The following is a 13,179-nucleotide window of genomic DNA, read 5'->3' as shown; positions in this document are numbered from 1 at the left end:
ATGCAAAAAGTCAGGAGAAAGTTTGGAAGAAATTAAAAAAAAAAAATTAGGACAAAAAGCAAGAGAACAAATACACTTGTATGTACCTTCGAATAAATTCTGTTGGAATATTTTATACTTTCCTTATAAAAATACAATATTAGGTTAAAAACCTTTAAAATAACCTTTGTTTCCCTAAAAAAATATGATATGTAGTTCATATCTTCTGTAAGATTTATTACAGGACTAGTTGGTAAAATCTAAAAACTTCATTAATACACAATCAACTATTACGTATATTTATTGAAAAATCCCAGGAAAACTTTTGGAAATATTCCTGTTTTCATTAAGTGTAGAGATTGCTTGTAAATTAAATACTTATGTATTAAGTACTCAGAAATAAAAATATTTAAAAAACGCAGGAGTTTTGAAAGACGCTATTTAAAAATGTTATGAGATATTTCTCTTGGATTATCCCTTTTGGATCCAGTTCGAAATCCCCTGATTAAGTACTAGATATTTTATTGGGTGAATTTCAGAATGTGGCTCAGATAATTCTCTTCGACAAATTATCTAAAAAAAACAAATGATATGCTAAGATGCTATTTCTGACCGAAGTACTTCATAAGAAACTTTTAATAATCTTTTTATTTTTTATCCTTCACTATCGGGTGTCCGGCATTTAAAAAAAATACAAATGATATGCTATGATGCTATTTCTGACCAAAGTACTTCATAAGAAACTTTTAATAATCTTTTTATTTTTTATCCTTCACTATCGGGTGTCCGGCCATTTGGCTGAATGCCAATTAGCCGAATGCCATCTGGCCGACTGTGTCGTTTGGCTGAACGCCGCTTGGTCGGATAATGATCAAAATAATTTAGAAGTACTTTTTGACTTGTCTTTTTTCTGAAGAAACTACAGGAGAAATATCTAAAAAAAAATCGTTGAGAAATGTGGGGAAGATTTATTTGGGGATTCCAGAGAAACGAATAGAGTTTTTCCTAGAAATACATACAGTAACTCCAAGAGATACTCCTAGGAAAGTTCTCGGAAAAAATCTGGAGGAACTCGTAGATAATCTGCGTCCAGAATTCTTCAAATATTTTAGCATGGATGATGTGCAATATAAATTTAAATCAAAACTTCTTGAAAAAAGTTCTAAACTACTTTCTGAAGAAGTTTCTAAAGCAGTTACCGTGGAAGCATTCTAGAAAGTATTCTTTAAAATCTCGAAAGAGCGACTGGCAACACTTCAGAATACTTTTAAAGAAGCGCATAAAAATTATGAATTTCTCGAGAAACATCAAAAAAAAAATCTAAAAAATCTTATTGAAATTCTGGAAGAATCAGCTAGTAGATATACATACAAGAGTTTCACAGGACGTTATCTCTGGACTTGTTCAACCTTGCAAAAAAAAAACAGAAATTCCAAAATGTCCAGGATGAAACTTTAGAGGCATTTATAGACAAAGTGCAGTACAAATTCCTTAAAAAATTGCTGAAAGAAATTCAGCGGTACTTGCTGAGACACTTCACAATAAGAGCTTGGAAAACCTTCACAATAAGTACCTAAAAACTAGTTGTAAAAAATCTTAGGAAAAATCTATAAAAATCGCAGAATAATTCATACGAGGCACTTCTCAGACATTTTTACTAAGTATCCCAATAGAAATGCCGTTAGAAGTTCTAAGTTAGTAAAAAAATACACAAATTTGTTCCAGGAGTTTCTTCTGGGCTTCCCAGAGTTTCTCCCGGACGTTTATTTAAGATTCCTTCAGAAGCTCCCTCCGGGGTTCTTCCTGAAGCTTCTTCTAAGATTGCTTATGAGTTTCCGTCTGGAATTCCTTCAAGAGTTTTTGTCCGGATTTCTCTAAGAAATACTCCCGGGGTTCTTCCAGAGAATCCTGGATCTCTTAAGATAATACTTCAGAAGTTCCTGTATTTCTTAAAGATTTCTTCCGAAATTTCCTTAGAAATTAATTTTGAGATTCTTCTAGGAATTGCTTGAACTGTTGGAGAAAAATCAGTAAAAACTTACAGGAACAAGGAACTTCATGAGGAATCCCAGAAGAATTCTGGAAGTAGTTCCTGCAGAAATCGCGGAAGAACTTCTTAGGGGAATCCCAGAAGGAGTTCCCGGTGGAATTAGCATAAGAACCCCAGAAGGAATGCTTGAAGTAATCCCAGATTCATGAAAGAATCCCGGAAGGAGCTCCTGGAAGAATCTTTTTTTATGAATTTTATAAGGGATTCCAAAGGGAACTTCTGAAGGAACTCCAAAAAGAATCTTAAATGGAGCTCCCTGAGGAATCACAGAAGGAAATCCTAGAATAAATTTTTGGAGCAACCACGGAAAAAATCCAGGAAAGATCCTAGGAGGAATCGCAGAAATAATTTCAAGAGAAATTTCGGAAAAAAAACTTGAAAGAATCTAGAATCTCCTGTAGTAATTTCAGATGTTATTCTTAATTTCTTAGTCCTAGACAAGACCAAACGCGAGTTCCACATTTTGAATTAAAAAATGTGTCGAAAACTTGTAAACACGTTGGAAAGAAATAAAAAGAGAGGAGAGATTTAAAAAAAAAAATCATGTGAAAATTCTCGGAGAATGTCCCGGAATAATTCCTAGGTCCAAGTCGTAAACAACGAGGCCTCAAAACGTTGAAGACTTAGAAAAAAAAAATACCTTAGCGACTGCGGCGTGCATTTCCCTAAATTTTTAAATTATACATTCCGGAGCCAGAGATTTTTAGGAATAATATTGGGCGGAATTTCACACGAAATTTCTGGAGAAAAACATGTGAGAGGAGTTTGTGGAATTCCAGGGGAGTTCCTGAGGAAATTCTACAAAATATTAAAAAAAAATAATGAAAAAAAACTAGGAGAACCTGAAAAAATTTCGGGAATAATTCTAAGAGATTTTTTTGTTAAATTTCCGAAACATTTCGAAGTTACATTCATGGGCAAACTGCAATATGGACTTAAAGAACCCTTTTGGAGAAATGCCTGAAGAAAATTATAAACTTCCCAAACTAAAAAAAAACCTGAAGGAATTTCTTATCCAATTGTTTAAAATTCAGATCATTTTTTTTAGAATTTTGTGAGTTATGAGAAAAATGCAGAAGAATTTCTGTCATACATTCCTGATTTTTTTTTTATTGATTATCAGGATATATTCCATTATTGATTCTCAGTTTTGGTAGAAACATTTGAATTTTTATGAAATTCTTTAAAATTCTTCTGGAACTTCAAATGATGAAATCATGGAAAAGTTTAGAGAAATTCGTGCACACATTTACGAAGGGACTTCTGATGGTATGTATCAAATGTTACGAATTTTACTCATTTGGCAGTTTTGATATAAGCTTGTCGCAGATATTTCAAAAGAGACTTATCGAGAAATTCTTGAAATATACCTCATAAAAAATTAGCTAGAATTTTAAAAGCAGCTTCAGCTAATATTCTTGGCGGATTTGCTAGAAAACCTTCTAAAGCAATATCTGGATAAATTTAAGAAGTGCTTTCTAGACAAGTTCCCAATAAAATTTCTGGCATAATAATTAAAATAAATTGAGAAGGGTTCTGGAATAAATATTAGGAGAAATTTCAGCAGTTATCTCAAGGGTGACATATTCCTGAAAAATTTCAAAAGCAAAACTAGCCAAATAGAATACCTTTCTGATGAAATTGTCGAAATAAATCTTATAAATCCTGAATGCACATCTGATTTTTTTTACTGTATTCATTTGATTCGTTTTTTGACTTTCTGCATTTCCTCGTATTATATTATGTCGAGCAATAACAAAATATTGAAAATACTAACTCAAACTGGAACGACAAATAAATAGTAGTATCCCATTGATGTGAGATCCACAAGGTGTAGATTGAGAATCACTAAACAATACTAGCAAAAATGTCTGTTTTTATCCGTTTATTAAACATTAAACTTCATCCTTCGACACACAAATAACAGAACAAGCACGACAGAACAATAATCGATTACGGTTTCAGCCTTGTTAGTGGGTCGTCACACCGACACACAGACATTCTACGACACTACGACTCTACGCGCGCTTCTTCCGGCCGGAGAGACCGTTTTCAGCGGCCAGGTTACGATGACGGTGGTTAGGGTGGCTGCCATTTTTATTAGTACCATTACTACTACTATTACTACTATTGCTACTGCTATCTAGCGCGTACACCTTCGGGCTTACTTTGAAACACCGGATCCGGAAGTGGGAGCACATTTCCCGTACCACACCTTGGCCGTAGTGCAGGTGCGCCACGGTGACGACCAGAACCAGTGCATACAGGATGTTCCGTTCGTACTCCAGCCAGAGGGCGGGAATACCCAGTATCGGGTAGGGGAATATGCAAACGATGGCGGCCGCCGTCAGGAGATTCAGCAACCCGTTCCAGAGGTCCGCCCTGGTGTCAGTCATCTGGGCTACGATCAGTCGGCACTGCGTGGAGACAAAGTTTGAGATGTCGGGTAGAGAAAACAGAGTGAAAACAAAAAAATTATAAGTGTTTCAAATTTAAACGTTCCATGAAATTTAAAAACGCCTATTGATTTTTATGGTTGAAATATCTCAAAATTATCTTCCAATATTTTTTGACACTCTATAAGGTTGATTTAATGCATCCTGGTAGTTTATGTTAAGTAACTGTTTGTAGCGGAAACAATTGATGTTGTGATTGTAGATCCCAAGGATATGTTTCCAGAACAGTTCGGGCGAAAATTTCGACTCGAAATACATAATAATGCCAATTGATCATCAATGAAATTCAGTGAACATGGTCGATTATGTGATACTTACGTTGATGTTGGAGAAGACTGTTCCACTAAGAACAATGAACATCCGTGGCTCCAGGGTTACAATACTGTTGGGGGAAAGGAATGCCCAGATGGTGCTGACGATAGCTAGGAAAAACAGCGGAACCATTGGTCGGAATGCCTCTCCAAATGGACGCATCTTGCCCGTTTTGTCCCGGTACGATCTACATGGATAAAAACAATACAAAATTGCCATTGAAAGCACCCCTCAGAACCATCTCTCGCGATAATCTTACTTGTAGATGTTGTACGCAATAATGGGATGACTAGTGAGCAGACCGGACACGTATAAAGCCATTTCAAAGTACAAACATGGTCTGACTCCGAAGATTGGAACCTGCCAAATTTCCGGTCCGAAAATACCCGTAGCTGCCATAGTTAGCGAAACACCCTGGAATAACCAATCGGAAACGTCAATATCCTGATTCCGTTGAAAAACCTCCTCCCGCCCGTAGAGATACGTACCCACATAAGGAAATCGTAGCCCCAAGGCAGGAACATCACACCGGTGATGTATTTCTCCACGTGTGGCAGATAAAAGTTGAGATAAGCGTTCAGCATCACAAAGTGCATTCTAATGGGAGGTAGATCGACGATTCCGAACAAACTGAATACGTACACCGGAATCAGTAGCGTGGAGTACGAGTCTACACCGTGGTCAAAAAGTTCTCCCAGTGGTCCACTGGTGCCCGTTCGTCGAGCTTGTTTTCCATCAATACCATCTGTGGAAGAGGGTGATACTTAGAGCTGCGAGGTCGTAACAAACTATTTGCAAGACAGGCTAGTCTGTAACCCAGACCACAAGTCATAAATTATTGTTTCAATAAAAAAAAATCACAGCTATTATAAGAAAATTAGGTTTTCTCTAGCTGACCAATAAATTTTGATATTTATAAGAGCCCTTATCCCTCAAAGTCGATTTAGATTCATTTTTATAGTTGGTTTACTCTAAAAATATTGTTTTTTAAATTATGGAGCAGTGTTTTTGAAAACGGTTCCCGTACAAAGCTAAAGGAAGAGTCAAGGTATAAGTTGTTTTTTTTCCTGGTGACTTATTTAAAAAATGTTTGAACGTAGCGATATTCAAAAAAGTGTAAATGATTTCCGTCCGATTTTCTTCCTTTACCGCGTTAATGCAGGGCTCCGGTGGACCTCCTTTCACGTTCAACTCATGGGATGAACACCACAGACAAACAGACGTCTCACTCTATTCAATTCCCATCGTTTCCCTTTTTAACGGACTAATCAAATATTCTGTAGTTCGCAAATCTCTCGATCGTGGCGCTTGCATCGTTTTTGCTCTTGTTGGACGTTTGCTCACTACCGCCATCTACTCAGTGTGTTGGCGAAATGCAGCGTAATTAGCATTGGGCGATTACACTTTTGTTACGATGATTTTAATCGCACTTTGTTCCATGTGATACGTCTGTTTGTCTGTGGATTAACTATGAAATCTAATCAAAACAAACAAACAAATCAATCAGGATCAATCATGGAGATAATGACGAGGCTAACCCCAACGCAAGAAGTGGGATGGCTAGGTCTCCATCAAGGAGAAGTGAGGAGTCAGGAGCGGAAAGCTGCGCACTAGGGCAGTTCAGACTTTAAACATGTCAAAAATTCAAAGCTCCGATATGTTCTTTACAATCCTTGGTGCAAAGTTAGAGTCCTGTCTAATTTTCAGCCATTTTGGTGGTGATTTAATGGTGGTCCAAAAGCAAAATAGGTTTATATGGGAATTACTATTAAGAATTTTCGAAAAAGGTTCTCCGCGCTGTAGAGCATTCTCACATGCGTGAACTCATTGGATCAAAGTCGAATTGAATTCTTCAGATCTTGATTATCAATGTTGCCGAAGACCGGAACCAATTTCGACAATCGGGTAAAAAGTTATTAAACAAATTCTCACTCGCATGCCCATCTTTATACACGATGTCCTGCAAGGTGTGCAAGAAGGTAACACGCATACTATGATTGCGTGTCAAGCGTGTCGATCGAGCTGTGGTCTTCTGTTTAAGCATGCATGGATGAATATTGATCAAAAACTTCTGTCTCGTGAGTCGGAACGAGTTGCGGTCTTCGGCAACATTCATTATTGAGGCCTGAAGAATTCAATTCGGCTTTGACCCAATGACTTCACCTATGTGTTAATGTTCTACAGCGCGGAGAACCTTTTTTGAAAACTCTCCATAGTAATTCCCATATAAACCTATTTTGCTTTTGGGCCACCATTTAATCACCACCGAAATAGCTGAAAATTTGACAGGACTCTAGTTTTGCACCAAGGATTGTAATGAGCATATGGGAGCTTTGAATTTTTGACATGTTTAAAGTTTGAAGTTTGAACTGCCCTACTGCGCACGCATTTCCATCGTGGGAGCTCCGATTCATTCGCGGCTAGCCTGCCGGCGGAGATATTGGATGGAGCGTAGTTGACGAGGCCCATCAATTAAAAAAAGGTGCTCTTTCTACAATAGAAGTGGCTGAGCAGCAGCTTGGCAAGATCATCGACTTTGCGTCCACGAATTTCAACATAAGTAAGGACCTTAAAACGGCCTTGTTGCGACTTCGTAAGTCGAAGGACGATGCCAAACAAGACCACGAGAGATACGTGAAGACTGCTGCAGCTGCAGAACTGGCGGAAGCTAAGGTTACGAAGTCAACCCAGACGGATGCCTTCACTTTCGCCGAAGAGGAAGAGGAAGAAGAAAAAACCGCAAGTCGAGGAGATCAGGGACGAAAAACCAAGAAGGCGTAAAAAAGCAGGTGCAAAGCGCGTGAAAGGCGACGTGCTCGTTATCAAGTGCTTGGAAGTGAGGACGATGCGAAACGACGCCACCCAAGTAACAATTTCAATTCCTTTTAGATTTGATTATTTTTATGGAAGCTTTATCACAGCATGACCAATTCATGGAACATTTGTAGTTGTTTTTATCAAGAGAAAACAATCTTCGTTCGTTTGCGGTTTTTAAGTTGTCTTCAAGTTAATTTTGAAATTCGCGCATAAAACAACTGAATTTACAAGAGCATTAAATCTTATAAAAAGTTTTAAGGCGTATTTGAAGTTATTTTCAACACATAACATTAACATAGGGCCCATATAGCCGAGGCGGTAAACGCACGGGTATTCAGCATGACCATGCTGAGGGTGACGGGTTCGATTCCCGGTCGGTCCAGGATCTTTTCGTAAAGGAAATTTCCTTGACTTCCTTGGGCATAGAGTATCTTCGTGCCTGCCACACGATATACGCATGCAAAATGGTCATTGGCAGAGGAAGCTCTCAGTTAATAACTGTGGAAGTGCTCATAGAACACTAAGCTGAGAAGCAGGCTTTGTCCCAATGAGGACGTTACGCCAAGAAGAGAGAGAGAGAACATTAACATATTTTATTAAAAGTTTATGCTTCGTTTATTCAAGTGCATTTCATCTAACTGATCCTTCTTTAAAAACTTCTTGAAGCCTTCTATTCTTGACCTAGAGCCATTACTCTGTAACAAGAACTATGCGAAATAATAATAAGACAACGAACTATTTTTCAATCCAAATAATGAATGTAACAAATTGGTTGAAAAACCGCGTTCTCATGCAAATTTTATCACATAAACATGTTTGCTCACTGATAATTTAGCCATTCTTGTGCTGAAAAGTAATCATGTCAACGAAAGAATGATTTAACGGCCAATCAAAAATGCGAGTAGCTGGCTGCTGTCGTCCTGCCTTCAACCAGTTCCTCACACAGGCCACAGCTTTGCAAATCGAAAATGAAATGGGTACTTACTGTGACTCTGCTCAAGCTCATGCCAAATAGTGTAATTTTAGTAAGTTTCACTTTATTATTAATTGCAAAAATACTGGGAAACAAAATATAATTGACAAATCTTGACGCGAAACACCGCGAAATGTACAGAGAAAACTTTCTAGCATCGAAAACGTAAACAAACAATTGTCAAAGGCTGTTACTCTTGAATAAAACGAATAAGTTTCATTTAAGACGAACAAATATGCCTCAAGATCATAACTAGTAAAAACGATCTTCAACAAAGGCTATAGCTTTCTTGCAAGGTGACTTGGTTTCATCATTGTTTTGAGGGGGTTTGGATTAAAGGTAATAACAATTGATGGCGGCTGCAAGAGTTTTGTTCGCTTGGAACGGTAGCCATGTTTAGATAGAATTGAAAAAGTGGCGTAGCCTTTTGTTTTTATAGGAAATTTATGTCTTCGTATATTAATGATTGATATTATTTTTGAAGCGCTTTGTTATTTTCGTATGTTTTGGGCGGCATATCAACGGAAAATTTTGATTCCCTGTCATTAATGATCTATCAGGCAATTTTAATGGTTTAGCCATTTCCATTTGATGAAAATTTATTTTGCAGTTTAATTAACATTTCATCCATTAAATAAAATTTGTTTGCATCTGCATTTTGCTTAGGTGAAAAATTTCATTTATTATGCACTGTTGACACTTTTGAGAAAGACAGCTAAAAGATCAACATGCCTCAAGCTATTCTTGTTAAAGTTTCATGAAGTTCTTATTATAAATCATCAGTGCAAGTACATAAATACAACTAGTTTCAAAGCAGTCTTCAAAAGCAGCTTTGAAGATCTCCTAAAGAGTGGGCCAGATTAGTCTTATGGATAATTTATGCCTATTTTATCTCAGATTTGCAGAAAAAAGAGCTTTATTGCTAAGTTTTATTATTCTATCTTAGAAATTACTTCAGGATTGCCACAAAAGTATAATTGTTACTTGGGCAAGCTCGTAGATCGTAGATCTGAGAGCCGACGTGCGCAGTATTAGACTCACTCGTATGGGTGAAATGATCCTAGAGCTTAAACGCGACAAGGAATGCAACGGCGCTGCCTACAAAAGTCTGGCGGAAGAGGTCATTGGCGAAGGGTTCGAGATGAGGGCAGAGCCGACTCAGAAGGTAAAGAACCTAGTGTGTGTCATTGGGCTACAAACACCGACAAACCGACGTGACAGTGGTGTTTCAAAAGTGGACCCCCCCCCCCCCCCCCCCAAATTTAACGGTCGATCAGTGAAACGAGCGATCGCTTCTGTCAAATCAGCGCAGACGCGAACCTTTTCCTATATAAGCACACGGGGGTTTTCTGTCAAGTTATCAAATGAACGCGAACCGTTATAGAGGTGGCGGTAGTGTTTGGCTATTTTTGATCATGGCGTCGGGGACAATAAATTTGAACTTGGTTGTCCTACCTGTCACATCTGTTCGTCGGTTTTTTTTTGTTTATATTAACGTGTAATTTTAACAGGGGTTCGTCGGTGCTGCAAAGTTCCTGACAGGAGAAAACTGTGCAGGAGATGCGGTGCTTCTAATTTTAAAAAAATGTCTCCGGGATATGATTTCCTTTGTGAAAAGTGATCCACTAGTCGAAATAAGTGGGCTGTACAAAAATGAGTGATTTCGGTTGATATTTAGGGGTGGCGCAAAGGGTTTGAGTAAAATTTTTACTAGAACAAACCTCCAAAAAACATTTCAAAATTAATTTGCAAACATAACATTTCTAGACTAAATCGGTGATTTTAGAACCTAATTAGGTCAAATTTGTGTTCAAAATTGCGATATTTCCAATGGTTTCCAAGATATTTGAAATAAATGTCATGTTTTGGTATCTGACCCAAAAAATACCAAAATACGACATATTTTTTCAAATATCTCAGAAACCAGTACCTAGAGATATTGCAATTTTGAGCACAAATTGGGTTTTTAAATTTAGAAAAATTCAATGATTTTATATTTTTAAACAAAAAAGCACCTTTTTCTAAACCTCTATAATTTTTTTCAGATTTTTAGAACTTTGTTTCGATACCTAAAATCAATTTCAAAAAGATTTATTCAAATCACCTTTTGACAGCTGAGCAACTGCTTGACAGCTCCACCCAGTACAAAATCCAACGAGGGGTGATTCGACAAATCGCTCCCATACAAACTTCAAATTGATTTTTTAATAGGTTCCGGGCTCCAAAATTCATGAAAATTTGGATTTCGGCTCAGTTTGGCGTGCAGATTCAGAATATGGAATTATCTCAACATCGCTTAAAAAGCCAATTTGGCCCAATTGGGTTCTAGAATCATCGATTTAGTCTAGAAATGCTATGTTTTAAAATTAATTTTGAAATGTTTTTGGAGGTTTGTTCTAGTAAAAATTTTACTCAAACCCTTTGCGCTACCCCTGAATAAGGACTGTATATTAAAGAAAGTGGACATCTGTTTACCAATAGTTTAGAGTTAAAACTAAACAAAAAATTGTGAATTTTTGCTCAGTGTGTAAAAACATTGTTCACTTCGGCAACACACTCAAAGAAAACGGAAAAAGTAAGAAATTTCGGGCGATAGGTCGAATTAGCTTTGCGACTAGCAGATTAATTCTGCACAAATGGTGTTCCAAAAAGTTGTCGTTTCGAGAATTGGCTTACTAACACACTTCCGGGACCGCAATTTTTTAACGCTAAGCAGGGGACAGTTGTGCCGGATGCTGTAGGGTACATCAGAACTGAAAAATTTGGGAAAAAGTTTTTAGTGTGGCAAGCCAATTGTTCATGTGGCTTAAAGAGTTCTTCGTATTTCACAACGGGAACAATCAACGGTGAAAATAACAGAAAGGAATGCATCAAAAAACGACTTCTACTTATCTACCGAAAACATACTGATTCTCTTTTGTTTTAGGTGGATCTGGCATCCGCTTATTACGCTTCTTCTACACTAGAGATGCTCAATACGGAAAAAGTCGATTTTGTCGAAAAATGGCAAAATCCACAAAACTTCTCTGAACAGCGTCCTGTGGAAAGATACTGGACAATAATTAAGCGGCATCTTAAGCTCTGTTGATTGGTTCAAAAAAAAATTTGGCCTGCGGCACAACGAAAAGTTACGGAGAAAGTTGTGCAGAATCTAATTGGAGCTGTCAAGAGGAAAGTCCGAGCGTTCTTCCGAAAAGCGAAGTAAATGTTCAAACTCACGTGAATTTGGCCACATGTATGTTGATTGTCATTTATAAAAAATAAAATTATGAATTTGTTCGAAAATACACATTTTCTATTGAAAAACAGGTGTCCACTTTCTTTAATGAACAGTCCTTATCAACCGAAATCGCTCATTCTTGTACAGCCCACTTATTTCAACTGGTGCAGGGGTTTTCAGATCACTTGGAGCATCACGTAACCATGACAAGTGCACAGCGACACATTTAGAAATTCATGCATTTTCAAATTGATTTGATAAAAAGTAATTCGAAATCGTTAGAACATGGGGTCCATGGCCAAGCTAAGGTGCTCCAAGGGATTGAGAGGAAAATGGTTCCCACACCCTCGCAGATATTGGCGAAGAATAATGGAACAAGTCTACAAAAACTCTCCTCATAAATATCATATTTTTAACTCGTAATGGGTAGTCACAAGCGCCCTACAAGGAATTTTAAATGAATTCGCTAAAAAATCTTAGAACAAATCTTAATAATATTTCTTAGCCTTGCCTAATACCAGAGATGGAATCTCTCACTTCTCCAAAAATCGGTTGACCTGTAAATTTAAAAACAACGTATTTATGGCTTTCAAAGCATTTTCGACTGCATTAACAATAGCACTTGGAGGGAATCTATCAAAAAATTTTTTTTTATTCTTAATCACTTAACCTAATTACAGCTCTATTGTCCACAAGGGCACTACGAGAGCGATTTCAATTGACAGCTGCACTTACATTTTGTACAGCGCCTAGATGTATATTCTATTCTACTTTATCGAACTGGTTGCCTTTCTGCTGCTTTCACTTTTCTACTCTATACATGGTAGAAGGATGAGCACAAGGATGATGGATGGCCGTTGTTCCTTTCCAGTCCGATTGGGGGTCCAGTATGAGTGGCAGTTCGCCGATGTCCAAGTATCCGGGTCCGTTTGAGCCACGGGGCTCAGAAGAGAGTCAGTGCCATCCACTCTCGGGGGAAGAGCAACTCACGAAACATTGCAAGTGCCGGGACTGGGAATCAAACCCATGACCATCCGCATATGAAGCGAACGTGTGATCAACTACGCCACGGACCCCGGCTCTATCAAAAATATTGGCAATAATATGCCAAAGTTCTGAAAATGAAACTTCCCAGTGTCTTGCTAGGATTTTTTTCAGATACCCAGTAAAGTCTTAGGAAAACGTCTATCGAAAATCATACAGGGGTCATCAGAAGACTTCACCGAGTTTCTCATTTTAATTCCTTAAAAAACAAAATGCTATTAAATTGAAATGAATTTTATGTGAAACTTTTCAGGATTTCACTCAGCATTCATAAACATCTTGTTTGATTGTTGCTACGAAAAATACGAGTTTTTTAGAAATTTGAAAT

General features: G+C 37.6%; 1 protein-coding gene across 9 annotated transcripts in view; it reads right to left on the bottom strand.

Moving 5' to 3' along the window:
• Positions 1–13,179, bottom strand: part of LOC115258575 (ethanolaminephosphotransferase 1) — a 57,455-nt gene that overhangs the window by 14,340 nt on the left and 29,936 nt on the right. For 5 of the 9 annotated variants that reach the window (XM_029858782.2, XM_029858783.2, XM_029858784.2 and 2 more), the window contains 4 exons: positions 5,286–5,542; positions 5,057–5,211; positions 4,804–4,984; positions 3,900–4,446 (listed from right to left, as the gene is read on the bottom strand). In XM_029858782.2, coding sequence (XP_029714642.1) covers positions 4,048–4,446; positions 4,804–4,984; positions 5,057–5,211; positions 5,286–5,542 — 992 coding nt within the window. In that variant the 3' untranslated portion in view covers positions 3,900–4,047. Of the gene's footprint in view, positions 1–3,899; positions 4,447–4,803; positions 4,985–5,056; positions 5,212–5,285; positions 5,543–13,179 lie in introns of those variants that run through there. The other 4 variants (XR_003893694.2, XR_009997532.1, XM_029858788.2 and 1 more) reach the window with 1 other exon arrangement.

The sequence above is a fragment of the Aedes albopictus genome, chromosome 2 (assembly GCF_035046485.1).
Source record: "Aedes albopictus strain Foshan chromosome 2, AalbF5, whole genome shotgun sequence".
Classification (NCBI taxonomy): Eukaryota; Metazoa; Arthropoda; class Insecta; order Diptera; family Culicidae; genus Aedes; species Aedes albopictus.
This window is presented reverse-complemented; position numbering and strand designations above follow the sequence as displayed.